Source organism: Solanum verrucosum, unplaced genomic scaffold (assembly GCF_900185275.1).
Source record: "Solanum verrucosum unplaced genomic scaffold, falcon-dt-bn FXZP01000046.1, whole genome shotgun sequence".
NCBI classification, from domain to species: Eukaryota; Viridiplantae; Streptophyta; class Magnoliopsida; order Solanales; family Solanaceae; genus Solanum; species Solanum verrucosum.
In genome coordinates, this window is record NW_026020759.1 from 403,359 (window position 1) to 426,788 (window position 23,430).

Consider the following 23,430-nt stretch of genomic DNA (forward strand, 5'->3'; position numbering starts at 1 on the left):
GAACCACTCAACAACAGTAAAGTATACTTATAATACTAGTATACTAGATTTAATAGAAGAAGAAGAAGTCCAAAAAATCGTTGAAAATAAGAGGAAACCGCTCTATTAATTGACAGCAAAGAATAGTGTGAACAAGTGTTTATTGTGCCTTATCGAAAAGGTCACAATCCTTTGGGAAAAGTCAAAATTCATAACCCTTCGTAAAAGTCACAACCTTACGAAAATATCACAACTTTTCATAAAAGTCACAATTGTTCAGAAATGTCACAACTCTTCGTAAAAGTCACAATTCTTCTTAAAAGTCACAACTCCTCATAAAAGTCATAACTCTTCATTTTTTATGTACACTTTTAAAACCAAACAGTCACAAAAATAGTTCCTTTCTATATATGTATATGAAAATATATATACTTGTCTCCTTCCCTATATATAGACCCCAAATTTGTCTTCTTCTCCCATAGGTTTATTTGTGACTGATTTATGATTTATGAATTTAGATTAGAAAAAAAAAAGAGAAAAAGATGAGTGGAACTGATGGTGGTCTTGTCGAGTGTTCTACATTCCCTTGTGCAACTCCAAAAAATGACACAAGGGACACTTCCCCCACTATTGTTCTGGATCAGTGAGTTTTCTTTTACAATTTTAATTCCTTTTTCTTAGAATGTTTCATATAAGTTATAAGTTTATTGTCTTTATCAGTCCTCATGAGTAAATATTTTATATATGAAATCATCAATTTCGATTTACTCAATGTTGAGTGCTCTATTGTATTTTGTCCCCTCAAAATGTCATGGAGTGTAATGTGTTAGAATGAGATAATTTTTCTCCAATGGCATTTTTCAAGCGGTTGTTTAAATTATGTCTTTGTTTAGCCAAGTGGACTAAATTTATCTACGAAAAATATTCATCTACCTACTTTTAGCGAAGAATTTAACCATTGTGATAAAAGGGGACAAAATTTATAGAGTGGCCTTAGAAATGATCAGACGATGCAAACCATTGCGTCCTTATAGAATCCTTCCCTAATGAACTAGCTAGCTTTTGAGATTGATTAAATCTCTCTCAAGATTTGTTCCATTTTGTTACAATTCGTTGAAATGCTCAATTCTTTGTTGGAATATTAATTTGAGATTTCATTTTTGTATGTGTATATAGTGGTGATCCCACAATGTATGAGTCATATTGGAGAAAAATGGGGAACAATTGTGACATAACATTCAGTGGTGATGATTCATTGAGTTATTTTGCTAATGGTAAGAGCTTGTGTTGGTTCTTAGAGTCAAAACTAGAGGAACAAATTAAGAAGCTGCACAATGTAGTTGGAAATGCAATTGTGGATGATCACTATATTGTTATTGGCACTAGATCAAACAAGCTTGTGCAGGCTGCCCTTTATGCTCTTTCTCAATCTGATCAGCTTGAGCCAATTAGTGTAGTTTCAGCTACACCTTTTTATTCGGTACACGTTTATACGATTTATTTATTATTTAAATTGTAAAGGATATTCTATGCTCAATTTAATTAGCAGTCTGAGATTATGGTTCTTGGTAAATGTTAGATCCATTAAATATAAAATTCTTTTTTCCTTTGATGGATTTTAAATTCAAAATTTCAGGAGTCACAATCAACTTCAGAAATCAATAGGTCACACCCTTATATACAAAATATGAATCATAATTCTTGGAACAAATCATGTGACTTAATAAGTCAAATTTAAAAGTGACATTTTTCGATCAATTATTAATATTTTTTGTCTTTTTTCAGGCATATCCTCATGTGACTGATTTTGTGAGGTCAGGACTACACAAATGGGCAGGAGATGCAAGAACTTTTGAGAAATATGGACCTTATATTGAGTTGATTACATCTCCAAATAATCCTGATGGGATTATTAGAGAGCCTGTAGTTAATGTAGATCAAGGGAAATTAATCTACGATTTAGTTTATTATTGGCCACAATATACTGCTATTACCTCACCTGCCAACCATGATGTTATGCTCTTTACTATTTCCAAATGCATTGGCCATGTTGGTTCCCGAATTGGGTAAGTTTTTTAAACATTTATTTCAAGTTAGATCACAATCACAAAATTAGAACATATTTTAATTTATCACTTATTATAAATTGATTTGCATGTAGTTGGGCACTTGTTAAGGACAAAGAGGTGGCAATGATGATGACAAAGTTCATGGAGATTAGTACAATTGGTGTATCAAAAGAAGTTCGATTTAGAGCTGCTAAAATTCTTGAAGTGGTCTCTAATAGCTGTGTGGATTTCACATTGGAAAATTTCTTTTAATATAGTCAATCTCTTATGACTGACAGATGGCAGAGGTTAACACAAGTTGTTGTGGACAATGACCTTTTTGTCATCCAAAATTACCCTCCTCGGTATTGCCTCTTTACCAAAGACTTGGGTGAATCACACCCTGGTAATCACCAAAATATTACAACGTAACATTTTCATTTTAGTTTATTTAAAAAATAATGTAACCTCATATACTTGAAATTTCTGTACTTTTTAAACTATATTATCTATATATATTTGAAAAAGGTTTCTTTCTTTTGAATTTGAAATTCATATTGTTTTTTTGAAACAACTTTTGCATGGCTAATTTACAAAGTGGGGAAGAAGAGGATTGTGAAAAGCTTCTTAAAGAACACAAGATTCAAAAAAGGAGTGGAAGAAGATTTGGAAGTGATTCAAGAAATGTTAGGATAAGTATGCTGAGTACAGATGAAGATTTCAACATTTTTCTGAAGAGGCTTACTGCTGTTCAAGGAACTACAAATAGAAAATAACACATTTATGCATGAAATATTACTTAGAGAGTAGAATAATTTTCCTTATTGATAGAACTTCATTGATTAATGCCAAAAAAGTGAATTGTTCTTTTGATTTTTATGATATTAGATGCAAAATGTATATTCTTCAATTAACTCAAGTGTGTGTTGAAGTATGTTATATTTGACTTATCTTTAGAATTGTATTACTGTCAAATATGTAGTAACATTACATACTCAACATAATATATTGGTAATTAAGTAATGTATCGAATTAAAGTTTAAATGTATTTAATCAAGAAATATGGGATCTAAAGGCATGCAATTCTTGATCTTTTTAGAATTCTGAAGGACATCGATCTTTTGCCTTGTGCAAGGATATCTCTCTTTAAGGAGAGAATAGTCCACTTGGGTGGAAGGGGAGGCCTGGTTTTATTTTACCTAGGCCAAAGACTGTCCCCTTATCATAAGAATCAAAATTAAAATTAATTTATATATAGAACAAAAGGAAAAACTAAAACCATTGGTGTGAACAAATGAAAGAGAGATAGAAACCCCACTCTTTCATAACAACATTACAAACAATGATTTTATAGATATCTAAAGATATTTCTAGCCTATACCTTATAAATGATTTCACACATAATATGACCTGAATAACCAAAAAAAAAAAAAAAACCTAAAGGCATGCATAGTCAGGCTAAGGTGTAACAACTTGAATAAGGTTAACACAAAAGGCTATAGTTAATACTCATATCAATAGATAATCAAGTCACACAATACAATAAATCTAGCCAATGCAATGCAATAAGATGATGAAATGATGTGGTTGAATCAAGGTCATCGTAGAACCTATTGTATACACCTTGCCAAGCTGTAACTTCTAGAAAAAGACCCAAGGGGGACTTGCAGTGCATATAACAATTTCAATATCTCACCAACATGTCACCTAACTCGTGGTCAATGATAAATGTAAGGTGTCTCATTTTCTTTCTTAAATAAATAGCTTTTCTCCACTTTCTCATATTTCAATGAACAATGATATGTCAAATAAGGATGAATGCATCATAAGACATACAACACAAATGCATAATCAATTCATTGAAGATTTTGAATCTCTCACCGACACTTGGAATTAAAAATGTTGAGCAAAGTCAAGTATACTAATAATTCTCAACTCAAAAGGGTCAAAATCACCAAAAACACATCTGATCGCATCATAGATCACACCAACCATTCCCACAACACAAACTAAGCATGATAACGCTATGGGGAAGGGAAAAATGGTCATTTCCTAATTAAAACATAAGAAATGGGACAGTACATGAGCCTATAGCCATTTTGGATAGGTAGTTCAAAAAGATTAGGAAAAAAATTATTGTTTAAGTGAAGGTGCAGCGGAAGCAATATTTAGTTGGTGAGGCGACTTGGTAGACAAAGTCTGATATGCATGCTAGATATCCTTAATTTTTTTTGGCTCCAAGTACTTTCTTTTGCTTTATGATCGAGGATGAACATGGTTTTTAGTGGTAGATAATGCAATAACCTGGTTGGCCATTTTTAGAATTTTTTGTAAAATTATAATTTATCCCTCCTAATGCCCCTAATCTTTTCTAAATTTTTTTTATAGTTGGTTCCGAACTTTGAGAGTAAGTTGTGAATATCTTAAGTTCTTGGGTTTATAAAGGGTAAAGTGATTAAAAGTGATTTTTAGTATATTTTGTAGTTTTGAGTGTCGAAATAAAATTTCGACAATTCCATTAGTCTCGAAATATGGAAATTGGTCTAAGAGAGTTGTGGGTTTCATATTCAAAGTCTTTTTGAGGATTGAGGGTTGAAAATTTAAGAAATTTTAACATTTGGATTGACTCTGGTCAACATTCAGGGTTCAGATATTTGGATCAGAATTGTGAGAGTTTCATTGGATTCGAGGGATGATTTTAGGCCTAAGTGAGGTCTTGGTTGAATTTTCAGAGGTTCCCAGCTTGATTTAACCTTTTCAGGCATTATGTTCTTTTTCTTGAGACTCTCACGAGTTTTAGGTCAAGGATACCTCAGATTCATGTTTTGATGGTTGCATTGAATTTGGAATGCCGAGTTTAATTGGATTGCATATGTGATTTGTATGTACAGGGTTTTGAGTGAATCCCAAGGGTCCTTTTGGTGATTTTGAGTTGGTTGAATTTTGTTGTTTTCTTCTATGCCCTGCTTTCATGAAGGGTCATCGCTTTCACAACCTTCGTGATAGAGAGTGTTGGCTCGCATCTGTAAAGGGGCAGGTAGTCTGACCAACACATTCGCGATGACCTGTCTGTGATTGCGACCTTCGCGTTAGCGAGGACTGGCCAGTTTTTCTAGGGTTCACTTTTGCGAAGTAGAGGTGGCTTTTGCGATATCAAAGACCCTTTTTGGCTTGGCATTTCAAGTATTTACCCCCATTTTGAATTTCGGAAAACCCCTGGGGGCAATTTTGAAGTGATTTCTTGTGCTAAATCATTAGGGTAAGCCTTTCACTACAAGAAAACTGTGAATTACTAGGAAATTTTACCTGGGGATTCTATCCTCAGGAATTTCCTACGAATTTACATTATAAAATTCCTAAGTTATGCAATATTTTACATGCGTAAACTTTTTTCAAGGAAAATCCACAGGTAAATTTGGCGCAAAAATATTACTTGGAGAATTAGTTGGGGAAATTAATCTGCACGTAATATTTTCGTAGGTAAATTCACAAGTAAATGAACAAAAATAAATTCCTTTATTATTTGGCAGAAAAATCCCCAAGTAAAACGACCTACGGATTTAGTTGGGGATATTTAAAAAAATTAGACTTTTTTAAGTTAGAAAATTACTTGGGAGTTTGTTCCTACGAATTTAGATATGAATTTATTTAATGAGACTTTACCCGAAAATTACATACAAGGGAAATTACTCAAGGTCATGTCATTGCGAATTAGTTGGATTGCTTTAATTGGAAATTATGGGAACAATTTTGTACCGATAAATATTTTTTATTTATTTTTGTTTTGAAACACTCTCTTAATTAATGTGGTTAAAACTGGTGAAACAATTTTACCAATTATCATATACTATTAATTATTTTATGAAATTTACATATTTGAAAACTACATAAAAGGACTATAAATAATAATAATTAATTCAAATATATTTAAAAATTATATCAAAAAATTACTATCAAAGAAAAATATGTTTGGATCTCAAGATGACACATGAAACAAAGGAAATACTTTATTTATGTATATTAAAAGAATGTAATTTGAACTCGATGAAATACTTTATTTACACATATTAGAAATAGAGAATAAATAAATATTTTAACACATTGATTTATTGAAGGAAATTGGAAAAAAAATTAAAATGTAATTTTGTGAATCACTGATTCTGTACCAAATCGGTGGATGAGGATAAAATGTTCAGCGTTAAAGGCATCCTCCTAACGTGATTAGTAATTAATTTCTCGGTATTCTAGGAATTAAATTAGGAACCTAAATAATAAGTACTTGTAATTAGTTTAGGGTTGACTAAATAGTTTGTGTGCACTATTATATTATTTAAATTGGGGAGAAAACAAATAGAGGAACTATTACATTAATTAAATTGGGGGATAAACAAATTAAATATAGAGAAAACAAAAGACAATAAAATAATTAATCCCTTCTCATCTCACAAATTTTTACCAAGAATTTTCAGAATTTCTTGTGAAAAAATTCGTAGGTAAATTACATGCGAAATTAATATCCCCAGATAACATACTTGGGAATTTTAAAATTCCACAGGTAATAATTACCTACGAGCTTATTTCCAATGGATTTTGATTGGCAGGAAAATCTGCAACAAACTTTGATACCTGCAGATTTTGCTTCAAAATTCTCAAGAAAATCTCCATGTAATTTGGGGTTTTTCTAGTAGTGTTTGTGACCCTAATTTTCAATTCCCTTTTATCATTTATAAATTTTAAGATCAAAACTTGGTCTTTTGAGTGACAAATGACAGGGTTTTAGAAGAACTTGAGTTCTAAAATAAAATGGTGATTGTGGACTGCTTTCAATTCCTTTTTCAAAATAGTTTTCACCAACGAGTTCATAATTCAATGGGTAACATTTTGAAGTAAAGATTATTTGATTCAGACCTCAATCTTGGAATTGGGGTTTTGAGTTGTTTTGACCCATTTTTTAAAAGAAAAAAGGATCAAACATACTCTTCAACTTTGTTTTATTAGTTGACTATATATCTACCGTTAAAATAAAGTTATTCATATCCTCGACGTCACTAATTTCACCATTTATACTCCTCAATTACGAAAATCCCCAAATTAACTCAAATTAACCTAAATTTTAAAAAAATACCCATTCCTCATTTTAAACCCAATGCCCCATAGTATAACCCGTATAACTCATTCCGCTTTTACACATTATTTCAAATTTTCCATATAACTCATTCCCCTTTACTCATTAGCTTCTACTAAATTGTTCTTCATTTCCCTTACCCATTTAATGTGACTGATTGGATTAAGCAACACTGTGGTTGGGATATCCCTTTACTTAATCTTAATGGACAAGAGGCAACTGATGCATTCATTGCTTTTCATCCAGGTATTGCTTGGCAGCATCTTGATAATCTCTTTACTGGTTATTATTTAGAAGATTCTCAAGTTTATGAGGTATCAAGGGATTATAGAAAGCCTTGTCTTGACTTTGCTATAGCTGGATTGTGTAAGAAAAAGGGTCATGGAGTTATCTATTTATTCTGTTTTATTGGGTTTTTGCTTTTCTTGACTTTCTATGTTGTAATTTTTAGTGATAATTTATTGATTCATATGCTTTTTGGAGAATTGTTGAGGTTAACTTGGATGCAAATTTCTTACTTGGGTCATGATTCTGGTCATTTCTTGATAATGACAAATAAGGGGTTCAATAAAATGATACAAATTATGTCAGAGAAACGTCTTTCTGGGATTCACATTACTTGGTGGAAATGGACTCATAATGCTCATTATGTGGCTTGTAATAGCTTGGATTATGATCCTCATCTTCAGCACTTGCCAGTTTTCACAGTATCTTCAAGTTTGTTTAAGTCATTGAATTCTACCTTCTATGGAAGAGAGTTAACGTTTGATTCCCTGGAAAAAATCTTTGTGAGCTATCAACATTTTATGTTTTATCCAATCTTTTGTGTTTCCTGGGTGAATTTGTTTGTACAATTGTTGTTGTTGTTGTTGTTCTCTAGAAGGAAAGTGCCTAATGGACTTTTCAACATGTTGGGAAATGAAGAACAAACTTGAAGAAGTTAATGGGTAAAGGGGTAAAGGGGAATGGGTTATATGGAAAATTTGAAAGAATGGGTAAAAGGGGAATGGGTTATACGGGTTATACTATGGGGCATTGGGTTTAAAATGGGAAATGGGTCTTTTTTTTAAAATTCGGATTAGTTTGAGTCAATTTGGTGATATCCGTCAATTGAGGGTATATATGGTGAAATAATTGACGGTGAGGGTATATATAACTTTGTTTTAACTGTAGGGGTATAATCAACTAATAAATCAAAATTGAGGGGTATTTTTGACCCTTTTCCCTTTTTAAACTGTATTATTTGGGTGTTATTATTTCTAGAAACTTATTGTGATAACTTGATTGAACAAGATTGTGTGACAATGTACATTGTTCAGAAAGGGAAGACTCGAGTCTTGGATTACCTTTTGATTGAATTGAGGCAAGTGATCTTCTAAGACCTATAAAACTTGTAGAATTTTGTATTTCCGTTCATTGTGTATTGATGGATGATAAGCCTTAATTGCATGGTTGGGGACTTGAATTACTTGATTTGTAATCTCTTTCTTATGGTGTAAATTTACTCATTTGCATAGATTGTTGTGCACTGTGATGAGACATGTGATGATTATGCTGACGAAAAATGGTTCTGACAAGTGATATTATATAAAATCGAAGGAAAATGGTTCCGTCTAGTGATATTGTACTGAAGGAAAATATTTCTGGAAAGTGATATTGTGCCAAAGGAAATTGGTTTACTTGATACTTGTTGGTTGTTGAACTGTGACGGTTAAATTGCGATTGTTAAGCCTTGTGATTTGTGTATTTTAAAATTGTTCGGATTGACTGATTTCTGTGCAGGTTGTAGTTTGAGGAAGTTCAGTTGGATGAAAGGAGTACTCATATTCTAGCTTAATTTTGCTTTTTTTAGTAGGGTACTTGATGAGTACCGTGTTGTTTGGTACTCACTCCTTGCTTCTACACTTGTGTAGGTTCTACATATCCATGTGATTATTTTTCTTCTATTTTTTAGGATTTCGAAAGTCATTTAGAGGCAGCTGCTTGTCATCCCAACGGACCCTCTTGTTCCTTGTTTTGTACTTTGTTCTATTCTAGAGAAAAATACAATGAGACTTGTACTTATCTTTCAATTCCGTATAGTGGCATGTACACGTCACAATAAGATTTTGGGGTTGTAACACCTTAGACATCATTTAGTTTTTAGATTTGGGTCACCTTCAAAGGACCATAACTTTTGGCGCATAAAGCGTTAGGTGGCCCATGAGGTATCAAATCAATGTTCTTTGAGTCCTCTTTCCAGCACTATCGATTTTACCAAACTCCAAGCTCGGATGAAGGAGTTATGCCCATTTGAGTACAGCCTTGCTAATTTAGGAATTTCAACCGTTTTAAGAAGGGGTATTTTGATCTTTTCCTTACCCCCACTAAGCCTAAGTATTTTTCTCACCAAAATAGGGGTCTAAACTGATTGAGATCAGTTTTCATTCAGTCTTAAACGTATAGAAAGTTAGGGCACGGTTCAAGAAGAGAAAAGAGAAGGTTTCAAGAGTTCATCATGAAATTTGGGAAAATCGCCAAGAACTAGTTCTTTCGAGGTAGGTAATCTTTCATAGTGTTTGGTTTGTTTACCCTCACACCAATCATGTAAATTTTACCCATGAATTCATTCTTGAAGTTGATTTGTTGAGTTCTTGAAAACTTTCTTGAGCTTTACTTGACAATGGAGGTCGTTGAATTCTTGAGGCGAGAGTTTTGCCAATGAGTGGAGTCAGATGATAGATTTTGTGTGGATTTCATTGAAAATGTTCTGGGTTTATGAAATTTCATGAAATTGGACCAGAGAATTGCATTGGGTATGAATTGAATCGATTTTGGGAGAGGAAGAAAAGATCAGACAAAAGTATGCGCCCAGGTCCGCATCGTGGAGGCGTTCTAAAATCTCAGTCTTCAGATAGTCACTCCCCTCTAAGCATCGTGGAGAGGATACGGAGTCCTCTGTCCCAAAATTTATTTCGCGGCCAAAAATTAAATCCTCCTCTGCGTCGTGCCAATGCTTTTCAGTTTTTGTCATCGCTCTCTTCTTATTACTAACTATATGAGACTTCATTAATCATTGAGAGATCCTATATCCTAATCATAGCTCTTAAATTCACATCTCAAATTCAAGTAAAATTAAGAGGAAAGTTTCAAGAAAGTTCTTTTGAGTCATTTTGAGAAGTCTTTTGCAATTATTTATATTTTGATTTAAGACTTGGGTAAATGCCTATGAAAATGAGGAGAGTTAACTTATATGTTTCAAATGAGTATAACGGGAACTAAGTATTCCCAAGTGTAATAGTTTTACATTTATAACGAGAGAAACACTTATTTCTAAATGAGTTTATGAGGAGTCTTGAGCATCTTCTATGGCTTCTCCTCACCCTGATATTGGGAGAGTTTTGGAAGTCCTAGATGAGATTAAAACCTCTTTTAGAGACCTCCAACCAATCTATCTACCACACCTCCAAAACATTCCCTTGGAATTAGGAATGTCTTGGGAACCAACTTGGAAAAGTACCCCCTTATTAGACAATTTCGTCCGTAGTTTTGACTTAAAAGTGGACGATACAGTCGATAAGGAGGCTGCAAAGTATGCTAAGGATCATAATATCTTTGTTAACCTGAAACATGAAATTGCAGCTTTTATCTGGAATATTCAAAAAATTCATTCAATTCCAGATGGGTTCTTTTTACCTGGTATTTTATGGTCTAAAATGGTATATTACCCTTTTGACCGTAATAATACCCGGTTTGCTAACGAAATGTTCAATTATTTTGAATCTGCATCACCTCTTTTAAGCGGATCTTTTGAGTAATTATCTCAAATTGAGGAAGACTTATATTTTAAAAACATATGAGCATCGATATGGGGATGAGTTCAGACAACACAAAATCCTCATAAACCATATATGCCAACATGGGTATAGGGTCATACATTTTAGATTACTCCTTATTGATTTGAAGCACAACTTAGTGGATCCACTTAGTTGAGGTGTTTAATACCTCAGCAAGGTATAGGTTAGTTTTGGTAGTGTGGGCGAGACGATATACGATCACGAAGGTCATAGTGATGGTTGTCGATTAGGGAATCTCCCAAATAAGAGTAAAGAGTTTATTTATTATATTTTAATATATATTGAGTTGATATCTACTGTTATAAAAGTTTTATACATTGCATTCTTTTTCCATTTCTTTTATAATGAGTTGAGTTGAGTTAAGGTGAGTATGTCTTCCCGTTCTATCAATTCAACTATATTTACTTTTGTTTCAGTTTTCCTCGTAAATGCTCCAGCATTCAAGGTACTGATGTCATTGGACCTACATCTTTTTATGATGCAAATACAGGTGGTCAGGGTCATCAACTGACTCTTTGTTGATCCCATTGCATTCCAGATAACTTCGGTGAGCCTTCTTGCTTTCTGTTTGGCATCACATTATGGTTTTTTTCTTGTTAGGTTGTCGGGGGTCTTTTCCCGACATCCATCATATATTTAGAGGCTTCACAAACAGTACTAGTTACTGAGTCTTTTTACTATTTCCCTTGTGTATGTTTTAAAGTCTTGCAGTTGAATAGTTATGTTTGTTAGAGTATTTCGGACAATTTGAGTTCAACTACTTTATTAATGAGATATCGTGAGTTAATAACTAAATATGAGTTCCTATGTTGCTGAGTAAGTCTTCCTCTGAGTATTGAGCCATGCCAAGGGTTTGCTTGGGGACCAACGGTGGTTCTCGAGTGCTGGTCATGTCCAGGGTGTAGGCTCGAGGCGTGACAAACTTGGTATTATAGCACAGAATTCAAGAGTCCTAGGGTGTCTATGAAGTCGTGTCTTTGGATTCCTTGTTATCAGTGTGAGGCGCTTCATCTATAATTAGGAGGCTACAACATTTAAGAAACATTTCACTTCTTCTTACCATTTTTCGCGCGATAGAGTTCAACTCTATAAAATTTTATTCTAATTCGTACTTGCATGTATATTTTCATATCATTCCTCCAAAAAGAGTTGTTCGAGGACGTCCTACAAGGAGAAATGTTGATCCTTAAGATTAAGATGTACTCAATGCAGCAGAAGTGCAACCCCCTCAACGAGAAGTCACAAATGTTGATCAGTTCCAGGATGCTATAAGGATATTGACTCAAGTTGTGGCCAATCAAGCTGGTCAACTTATCCCGCTAGAGCGCCGCCGCCATGGTGACATCAGCCCCACTCTAGCGGGATGGAGATCCAATTTCCCTGACATTTTTCCTTTCTTAATTAACGACGGTTCGGGTCGTTACAGTTTCTATATATGAAAATATATATAATTGTCTCCTTCCCTATATATAGAGCCCAAATCTGTCTTCTCTTACCATAGGATTATTTGTGAGTGATTTAAGATTTTACCTGTCCTCATGAGTCAATTTTTTTTATATATGAAATCATCAATTTCAATTTACTTAATGTTGAGCACTCTATTATATTTTGAGCCCTCCAAATGTCATGGGGTGTAATATGTCAGAATGAGATATTTTTTCTTCAATGGCCTTTTTCAAGCGATCGTTTAAATTATGTCTTTGGTTAGCCAAGTGGCCTAGTTTTTCTCCAATGGCCTTTACTACGGTCCTATTACCCCCCCCCCCCCCCCCCCCCAAACAAATTTAAAATGGAATAAATACACTACAAATGCTGCTATGTCATAGAGAGTTTGCACCACCTCTGGAAGGCAAATGATGAGAGCACAAATTGGACACATGTCATTTTTTGATTGGTAACTTTATAATTAGTTAGTACACATATTTATTGATTTTAAAACTTATATATGTTTAATTATTTTTGTTTGTTTCTTTGTTAAATATTTATTTAATTTCTTTCTCACTTTACACTATTTTAAATTAATTTATTATCTTTTCACTTTTAATTATTTTAAAAAGAATATGTGTATTACTTTAAAAAAATAATTTCAAAGTGTCCTTTAATTTTAAGGTTTTAATTTTTTTTTTTATGTTTTATGTGATTTTCTTCAACGAATGAACCTTTACTGTTAAACTTGTTTCAATCTCCAGAAACCAAAAATACAACATTGGTTCTAGTTAGCGATAAAGTTTTTATAAATTTAAATCATTTAGCATTAATATTCTTGGCGAAGTTTTATATTGTTCAAACCAAATGCACATTCAAATATATTTGGGAAGTTTTTATAATATTCAAATAAAAGGAGTAGAAAATCACAAGATTTTAGTCTCCATAAATCACACAATCAAATATCACATGGTGTGGAAAACTACAAAAAAAATTAGTCTCAAAACAGAATAAAAATATATTATGAGATCATCACATAAAGAACATCTATCCTAACATTTATGAAATAAATCTCATAACTTATAAAGGTGAAAATGAAATAAACAAGGAAAATTAAGAAAGAACTCAATTTTTACTCCCATTGAATCATATCTATCTGATAGTAATAATGATGTCATGCAAGTCACTTTTCTTGTTGTCGAACGTCACTTGGGCCTTTATCCATGATCGATTTATTTGAATTGAAATCATAGAAAGATGCTTACATTATTGGATGTAACACACACAAAATCATTTCACTACCCAATTTTACCACAACGGAGAATAAAACTATTAAGCCAATAAAAAATTATTTAACTTAATCATCTTTAATTTGATCAAGGTTATAGTCAGAAACAATAAGAAACTATTGTGTAGCATCAAGTGTAAGATTCCTTCATCATGTACTTACTTGGACATACAAGAATCATATAAATACCACAACAACGACGTTTACGATATGTCGCGCCCCAATCCAAAAATCTGTCCAAAACAAATTATAAGAACACTAACTCCTATTTCCATGATATATTTCCTTTAATCAAAAGAACCAAAAAAGATACAAAAATATAATAATTCCTTTAAAATTGTAGTTCAACCTATATTACTAAGATACTTATAAAAATAACTTTGAAGAACATGGTAATAAATAACAAAGTCTAAAGAGTACTTTAATAACTAGAAACTTAAAACTAGCAAAGAAAATATAATCTAAAACATATTAGAAACATTATAAAAAATAAATTTTCTCACAGAAGAAAATCGAGGCCGCATAGTGTGTCCTTCAGGAAATTATTTCCCTCAAGTACCCGAGGTTAATGAAATATATCCTCCCATAATATAATGATCTTACTCACTATTGTCAATGAACCACTCATCGGTACCTAAAACAAATGTGTCACTGAAGCACTCAACAACAGTAAAGTATACTTATAATTCTAGTACTAGTACTAGATTTATTTAATTTAATTGAAGAAGAAGAAGTCCAAAAATTCGTTGTCGAAAAATAATAGGAAACCTCTCTATTAATAGACAACAAAGAGTAGTGTGAACACTTTTTTATTGTGCCTTATCAAAAAGGTCACAACCCTTTGGGAAAAGTCAAAAGTCATAACCCTTCGTAAAAGTCACAACCTTACCAAAAAGTCACAACTTTCATAAAAGTCACAATTGTTCAGAAATGTCACAACTCTTTATAAAAGTCACAACTTTTAGTAAAAATCACAATTCTTCATTCACAACTCTACATAAAAGTCATAACTCTTCATTTTTTATGTACACCTTTTAAAGCCCAACCGTTACAAAAATAGTTCCTTTCTATATATATATATATACTTGTTTTCTTCCTTATATATAGACCCCAAATCTGTCTTCTTCTCCCATAGATTTATTTGTGACTGATTTAAGATTTAGATTAGAAAAAAGAAGAGGAGAAAACGATGAGTGGAACTGATGGTTGTCTTGTCAAGTGTTCTCTATTCCCTTGTGCCTCTGCAGAAAATGATACAAAGGACACTTCCCCCACAATTGTTCTGGATCAGTGAGTTTTCTTTTACAATTTTAATTCATTTTTCTTTGAATTTTTCATATAAGTTATAAGTTGATTGTTTTTATCTATCCTAATGAGTAATTTTTTTATATATGAAATCATCAATTTTGATTTACTCAATGTTGAGCGCTCTACTGTATTTTGTGCCCTCAAAATGTCATGGAGTGTAATGTGTCAGAATGAGATAATTTTTCTCTAATGGCCTTTTTCAAGCGATCGTTTAAATTATGTCTTTGGTTAGCCACGTGGAATAAATTTATCTACAAAAGAATATTCACTTACTGACTTTTAGAGAATATTTTAACCATTAAGATAAAAGGGGGACAAAATTTATAGAATGGCCTTAGAAATGATCAGAGGGTGCAAACCATTGTGTCCTTATAGAATCCTTCCCTATTGAACTAGCTAGCTTTTGAGATTGAATAAATCTCTCTCAAGATTAGTTCCATTTTGTTACAATTTGTTGAAATGCTCTATTGTTTGTTGGAATACTAATTTGGGATTTCATTTTTATGTGTGTGGATAGTGGTGATCCAACAATGTATGAGTCATATTGGAGAAAAATGGGGCACAAGTGTGACATAACATTCAGTGGTGATGATTCATTGAGTTATTTTGCTAATGGTAAGAGCTTGTGTTGGTTCTTGGAGTCAAAACTAGAGGAACAAATTACGAGGCTACACAATGTATTTGGAAATGCAATTGTGGATGATCATTATATTGTTGTTGGCACTGGATCAAGCCAGCTTGTGCAGGCTGCCCTTTATGCTCTTTCTCCATCTGATCAACTTGAACCAATCATTGTAGTTTCAGCTACACCTTTTTATTCGGTACACATTTATACGATATATTTTTATTTGAATTGTAAAGGATATGCTATGCTCAATTAAATTAGCAGTCTGAAGTTATGGTTCTTGGTACATGTTAGATCTATTAAATATAACTTTCTTTTTTCCTTTGCTGGATTTTAAATTCGAAATTTCAGGAGTCACAATTAACATCAGTAATCACTAGGTCACACCTTTCAATACAAAACATGAATCATAGTTCTTGGAACACATTTTGTGACTAAATAAGTCAGCTTTAAAAGTGACATTTTTCAATCAATTATTATTATTTTTTGTCTTTTTGCAGGCATATCCTGATGTGACTGATTTTGTGAGGTCAGGACTACACAAATGGGGAGGAGATGCAAAAACTTTTGAGAAATATGGACCTTATATTGAGTTGATTACATCTCCAAATAATCCTGATGGGGTTATTAGAGAGCCAATAGTTAATGGAGATCAAGGGAAATTAATCTTCGATTTAGCTTATTATTGGCCACAATATACTGCTATTACCTTACCTGCCAACCATGATGTTATGCTCTTTACTATTTCCAAATGCACTGGCCATGCTGGTTCCAGAATTGGGTATTGTTTTTTAGACATTAATTTCAAGTGAAATCACAATCATAAAATTAGAACATATTTCAATTTATCACTTATTATAATTTTATTTGCATGTAGTTGGGCACTTGTTAAGGACAAAGAGGTGGCAAGGAAGATGACAAAGTTCATGGAGATTAGTACAATTGGTGTATCAAAAGAAGCTCAACTTAGAGCTGCTAAAATTCTTGAAGTGGTCTCTAATAGCTGTTTGGATTTCACATTGAAAAATTTCTTTGAATATAGTCAGTCTCTTATGACTGATAGATGGCAGAGGTTAAGACAAGTTGTTACGGACAATGACCTTTTTGTCATCCAAAATTACCCTCCTCAGTATTGCCTCTTTACCAAAGACTTGTGTGAATCACACCCTGGTAATCACAAAAATATTACAACGTAACATTTTCATTTTAGTTTATTTAAAAAACTATGTAACCTCATATACTTGAAATTTCTTTACTTTTTAAACTATATTATCGATATATATTTGAAAAAGTTTTCTTTCTTTTGAATTAGAAATTCATATTGTTTTATTGAAACAGCTTTTGCATGGCTAATTAGCAAAGGAGGTGAAGAAGAGGATTGTGAGAAGCTTCTTAAAGAACACAAGATTCAAACAAGGAGTGGAAGAAGATTTGGAAGTGATTCAAGAAATGTTAGGATAAGTATGCTGAGTAGAGATGAAGACTTCAATATTTTTCTGAAGAGGCTTATGGTTATTCAAGGATCTACAAATCGAACATAAGACATTTATGCATGGAATATTGCATAGAGACATTATATGTGTTGAAGAGTAGAATAATTTTCCTTATTGATAGAACTTCATTGAATGCCAAAAAGTGAATTGTTCTATTGATTTTTATGATATTATATGCGAAATGTCTATTCTTCAATTAATTGAAGTGTGTGTTAAATTATGTTATATTTGAATTACTTTTACATGTATTTAATCAGATATCGTAAGAATCAAAATCAAAATCAATTTATATATAGAAGAAAAGGAAAAAGAAAAACCATTGGTTTGAACAAATGAAAGAGAGATAGAAAGCCCACTCTTTCATAACAACATTACAAACAATGCTTTTATAGATATCTAAGGATATTTATAGACTAATTAATACCTTATAAATGATTTCACACACAATATGACCTTAATAACAAAAAAAAATACTAAAGGCATGCATAGTCAGGTGTGTAACAACTTGAATAAGGTTAACACATATGACTATAGTTAATACTCATATCAATAGATAATCAAGTCACACAACACAATAAATCTAGCCAATGCAATGCAATAAGATGATGAAATGATGTGGTTGAATCAAGGTTATCGCAGAACCTATTGTATACCACCTTGCCAAGCTTTAACTTCCCGAAAAAGACCCAAGGGGGACTCACAGTCCATATTACAATCTCAAAATCTCAATAGCTCATCAACTTGTCACCTATCTCGTGGTTAATGATAAATGTAAGGTGTCTCATTTTCTTTTTAAAATAAATATCTTTTCTCCACTTTCTCATATTTCCCTGAACAATGATATGTCAAATAAGGATGAATGCATCATTACATACACAACACAAATGCATAATTAATTCATCGAAGATTTTAAATCTCTAACCGACTCTCGGAATTAAAAGGGGCAAAATCACCAAAAACACATCTGATTGCATCGAAGACCACACCTACCATTCCCACAACACAAACTAAGAATGATAACGCTATAGGGAAGGGCAAAATGGTCATTTATTAATTAAAATATATGAAATAGGATACTACATGAGCCTATAACCATTTTGGATAGGCAGGTAAAAAAGATTAGTAGTATTAAAAGTGATTTTTAGTATATTTAGTAGTATCGAGTGTCTCATTCTCGAAATATGGAAATTGGTCTAAGAGAGTTGTGGGTTTCATATTCAGAGTCTTTTTTGAGGATTGGGGCGGGGTTGAAAATTTGTGAGATTTTAATCTTTGGATTGTGTTTGGTCAACATTCGAGGTTTGGATATTCGGATCAGAACTGTGAGAACTCCATTGGACTCGAGGGATGATTTTAGGCCTAAGTGAGGTCTTGGTTGAGTTTTTAGAGGTTCTAAGCTTCATTTAACCTTTTCAGGAGTTATGTTCTTTTCTTGAGAATCCCACGAGTTTTAGGTCAAGGATACCTCAGCTTCTTGTTTCGATGGTTCCATTGAGTTTGGAATGCCGAGTTTAATTGGATTTCATATGTGATTTGTATGTATGGGGTTTTGACTGATTCCCAAGGGTCCTTTGGGTGATTTTGATCTGGTTGAGTATTGCTATTTTCTTCTATGCCCCGCTTTAACAAAGGGTCATCGCTTTCAAAACCTTCGTGCTAGAGAGAGTTGGCTCGCATCTGCGAAGGGGCAGGTAGTCTTACCAACACATTCGCAATGAACTGTTTGTGATCACGACTTTCACGTTAGTGAGGACTAGTTCGCGAAAGCGAATGCCAGGTTTTTTGGGGTTCACTTTTGTGAACAAGAGGTGGCTTTTGCGATATCAAAGACTCTTTTGGGCTTCTTATTTCGGGGATTTACCCCCATTTTGAATTTCGGAGAACCCTAGAGGTGATTTTGAAGTGATTTCTTGTGCTAAATCATTAGGGTAAGCCTTTGTGAAAGAGAGATAGAAACCCCACTCTTTCATAACAACATTACAAACAATGCTTTTATAGATATCTAAAGATATTTCTAGATTAATACCTTATAAATGATTTCACACACAATATGACCTTAATAACAAAAAGAAAAAACAAAAGGCATGCCTAGTTAGGCTAAAGGTGTAACAACTTGAATAAGGTTAACACATAAGGCTATAGTTAATACTCATATCAACAGATAATCAAGTCACACAACACAATAAATCTAGCCAATGCAACGCAATAAGATGATGAAATGATGTGGTTGAATCAAGGTCATCGTAGAACCTATAGACCACCTTGACAAGCTTTAACTTCCTGAAAAAGATCCAAGGGGGACTCAAACTACAATCTAAAAATCTCAATATCTCATCAACTTTTCACCGATCTCATGGTCAATGATAAATGTAAGGTGTCTCATTTTTTTAAAAAAATAAATAGCTTTTCTTTACTTTCTGATATTTCCATGAACAATGATATGTCAAATGAGGATGAATGCATCATAACACATACAACACAAATGCATAGTCAATTCATCGAAGATTTTTAATCTCTAACTGACGCTAGGAATTAAAATTGTTGACCAAAGTCACCTATACTAATAATTCTCAACTCAAAAGGGCAAAAATCACCAAAAACACATCCGATCGCATCGGAGACCACACCTACCATTCCCACAATACAAAATAAGCATGATAACGCTATGGGGAAGAGCTAAATGGTCATTTCCTAATTAATACATAAGAAATAGGACACTACATGAGCCTATAGCCATTTTGGATAGGCAGGTCAAAAAGATTAGGAAAAAAATATTGTTCAAGTGAAGGTGCAGTGGAAGCAATGTTTAGTTGGTAAGGCGACCTGGTAGACAAAGTCTGATATGCATGCTACATATCCTAAATTTATTTAGGTTCCAAGTACTTTCTTTTTCTTTATGATCGAGGATGAGAATGATTTTTAGTGGTGGATAATGCAATAACCCGGTTGGTCATTTTTAGAATTTTTTGTAAAATTATATTTTTGTCCCTCCCGATATCAGCCCCGAGTCTTTTCTGAATGAGTTTTGAAAGTTGGTGACGAACTTTGTGTGTAAGTTGTGAATATTGTACGTTCTTGGGTTTTTAAAGGGTAAAGTGATTAAATGTGATTTTTAGCATATTTTGTAGTTTCGAGTGTCTCAGTTTTAGAATATGGAAATTGGTCTAAGAGAGTTGTGGGTTTCATTTTCAGAGTCTTTTGAGGATTGGAGGTTGAAAATTTATGAAATTTTAACCTTTGGATTGACTCTAGTCAACATTCGGGGTTCGGAAATTTAGATTAGAATTGTGAGAGTTCCATTGGATTTGAGGGATGATTTTAAGCCTAAGTGAGGTCTTGGCTGAGTTTTTAGAGGTTCCGAGCTTGATTTAATCTTTTCAGGCTTTATGTTCTTTTTCTTGAGACTCCCACGAGTTTTAGGTCAAGGATACCTCAGATTCATGGTTTGATGGTTCCATTGAGTTTGGAATGCCCAGTTTAATTGGATTGCATATGTGACGTGTATGTACGGGGTTTGGAGTGAATCCCAAGGGTCCTTTTGGTGATTTTGAGCTGGTTGAATTTTGCTATTTTCTTCTTTGCCTTGATTTCATGAAGGGTCATCGCTTTCACAACCTTAGTGATAGAGAGAGTTGGCTCGCATCTGCAAAGAGGCAGGTGGTCTTACCAACACATTCACAATGAACTATTTATGTTCATGACCTTCACGTTAGCGAGGAATGGTTCGCGAATGCAAAGGCCAGGCTTTCTGGGGTTCACTTTTGCGAACTAGAGGTGGCTTTTGTGATATCAAAGACCCTTTTGGGCTTGTCATTTCGGGGATTTACCCCCATTTTGAATTTCGAAGAACCCTTGGAGGCGATTTGAAGTGATTTCTTGTGCTATATCATTAGGGTAAGCCTTTGTGACCCTAAAACTTCAATTCACTTTTATCATTTATAAATTTTATGATTAAAACTTGGTCTTTTGATTGACAAATGACAAGGTTTTAGAAGAACTTGAGTTCTAAAATAAAAATGTGATTGTGAAGTGCTTTTAATTCCTTCTTCAAAATAGTTTTCACCAATGAGTTCCAAATTCATTGGGTAACATTTTGAAATAAAGATTATTTGATTCAAATCTCAATTTTGGAATTGGGGTTTTGAGTTGTTTTGACCCATTTTCTAAAAGGAAAAAGGGTCAGAAATACCCTTCAACTTTGTTTTATTAGCTGACTATACCTCTACCATTAAAATAAAGTTAGTCATACCCTTGCCATCACTTATTTCACCATTTATACCCCTTAATTGATGGAAATCCCCAAGTTAACTCAAATTATCCTGAATTTTCAAAAAAGACTCATTCCTCATTTTAAACCCAATGCCCCATAGTATACACCGTATAACTCATTCCTCTTTTACCCATTATTCCAAATTTTCCTTATTATTCATTCCCCTTTACCCATTAACTTCTACTAAATTGTTCTTCATTTCCCTTACCCATTTAATGTGACTGATTAGATTAAGCTACATCCTGGTGGGGATATCCCTTAACTTAATCTTAATGGACAAGAGGAAACTGATGCATTCATTGCTTTTCATCCAGGTACTTCTTGGACACATCTTGATAACCTTTTTATTGGTTATTATTTAGAAGATTCTCAAGTTTCTGAGGTATCAAGGGATTGTAGAAAGCTTTTTGTTGACTTTGTTAAAGCTAGATTGTTTAAGAAAAAGGGTCATGGGGTTATGTATTTATTCTATTTTATATGCTTTTTGCCTTTCTTGACTTTCTATGTTGTAATTTTTAGTGATAATTTCTTGATTCATATGCTTTTTGGAGCATTGTTGGGGTTAACTTGGATGTAGATTTCTTACTTGGGTCGTGATTCTGGTCATTACTTGATTATGAGAAATAAGGGGTTCAATAAAATGATACAGATTATGTCAGAGAAACGTCTTTCTGGTATTCACATTACTTGGTGGAAATGGACTCATAATGCTCATTATGTGGCTTGTAATAGCTTGGATTATGATCTTGATCTTCAACACTTGCTAGTTTTTGCAGTATCTTCAAGTTTGTTTAAGTCATTGAATTCTACCTTTTATAGAAGACAGTTAACGTTTGATCCCCTGGAAAATTCTTTGTGAGCTATCAACATTTTACGTTTTATCCAATCTTTTGTGTTTCCAAGATGAATTTGTTTGTATAGACGTTGTTGTTGTGTTCTCTAGAAGGAAAGCGCCTGATAGACTTTTGAACATATTGGGAAATGAAGAACAAACGTGAAGAAGTTATTGGTTGAAGGGGTAAATGGGAATGGGTTATATAAAAAAATTGCAAGAATGGGTAAAAGGGGAATGGGTTATACGGGTTATACTATGGGGCATTGGGTTTAAAATGGGAAATGGGCCTTTTTTTAATATTCGGGTTAATTTGAGTCAATTTGAGGATTTCTGTCAAATGAGGGTATAAATGGTGAAATTAATGACGACGAGGGTATATATAACTTTGTTTTAACTGTAGGGGTGTAATCAACTAATAAATCAAAATTAAGGGGTATTTTCGACCCTTTTTCCCTTTTTAAAATATATTATTTGGGTGTTGTTATTTCTAGAAACTTATTGTGATAACTTGATTGAACTAGATTGTGTGGCATAGTACATTGTTCAGAAAGGGAAGACTCGAGTCTTGGATTGACTTTTGATTGAATTGAGGCAAGTGATTTTCTAAGCCCTATAAAACTTGTAGAATCTTGTACTTCCGTTCATTTTGTATTGATTGATGAAAAGCCTTGATTGCATGGTTGTACACTTGAATTACTTGATTTGTTATCTCTTTCTTATGGTGTAAAATCACTCATTTGCATCGATTGTTGTGCACCGTGATGAGACATGTGATGATTATGCCGAAGAATAATCGTTCTGACAAGCGATATTATATTAAACCGAAGGAAAATGGTTCCGTCTAGTGATATTGTATCGAAGGAAAATGTTTCTGGAAAGTGATATTGTGCCAAAGGAAAATGGTTTACTTGGTACTTGTTGATTGTTGAACTTTGACCGTTAAATTGCAATTATTAAGCCTTGTGATTTGTGTATTTTAAAACTGTTCGGTTTGACTGATTCTGTGCAGGTTGTAGTTTGAGGAAGTTCAGTTGGATGAAAGAAGTACTCATTCTAGCTTAATTTTACTTTTTTTAGTAGGTTTCTTGATGAGTATTGTATTTTTTGGTACTCCCTCCTTGCTTCTATGCTTGTGTATGTTCTACAGATCCATGCGATTGCTTTTCTTCTATTTTTGAGGCTTTCGAAAGACATCTAG

General features: G+C 33.2%; 2 protein-coding genes and 2 pseudogenes across 2 annotated transcripts; all 4 read left to right on the forward strand.

Annotated features, from left to right (window-relative positions):
• The first annotated feature begins 521 nt into the window (after window positions 1–521).
• On the forward strand, window positions 522–2,803 carry LOC125812781 (L-tryptophan--pyruvate aminotransferase 1-like; annotated as a pseudogene).
• A 2,195-nt stretch (window positions 2,804–4,998) lies between these two features.
• Window positions 4,999–8,087, forward strand: LOC125812782 (delta(8)-fatty-acid desaturase-like). The gene is made up of 2 exons (XM_049492253.1): window positions 4,999–5,066; window positions 7,295–8,087. The coding sequence occupies exons 1-2, from the start codon at window positions 4,999–5,001 to the stop codon at window positions 8,085–8,087; spliced, it is 861 nt and encodes a 286-aa protein (XP_049348210.1).
• Window positions 8,088–14,890: 6,803 nt separating this feature from the next.
• LOC125812784 (L-tryptophan--pyruvate aminotransferase 1-like) lies at window positions 14,891–17,175 on the forward strand. Its single transcript, XM_049492254.1, has 5 exons — window positions 14,891–14,991; window positions 15,527–15,830; window positions 16,135–16,415; window positions 16,512–16,804; window positions 16,973–17,175. Exons 1-5 carry the CDS (start codon window positions 14,891–14,893, stop codon window positions 17,173–17,175), a joined length of 1,182 nt encoding a protein of 393 aa, XP_049348211.1.
• A 4,436-nt stretch (window positions 17,176–21,611) lies between these two features.
• Window positions 21,612–22,395, forward strand: LOC125812785 (delta(8)-fatty-acid desaturase-like; annotated as a pseudogene).
• The last annotated feature ends 1,035 nt before the right edge of the window (window positions 22,396–23,430 follow it).

Coding starts and splice junctions, on each gene's coding strand:
- LOC125812782 (XM_049492253.1), top strand. CDS start 4,999: ATGAAGGGTCATCGCTTTCACAACCTTCGTGATAGAGAGTGTTGGCTC. Junction 5,067..7,294: donor GCATCTGTAAAGGGGCAGGT/AGTCTGACCAAC, acceptor TTTCCCTTACCC/ATTTAATGTGACTGATTGGA.
- LOC125812784 (XM_049492254.1), top strand. CDS start 14,891: ATGAGTGGAACTGATGGTTGTCTTGTCAAGTGTTCTCTATTCCCTTGT. Junction 16,416..16,511: donor CATGCTGGTTCCAGAATTGG/GTATTGTTTTTT, acceptor ATTTGCATGTAG/TTGGGCACTTGTTAAGGACA. Junction 16,805..16,972: donor CTTGTGTGAATCACACCCTG/GTAATCACAAAA, acceptor TTATTGAAACAG/CTTTTGCATGGCTAATTAGC.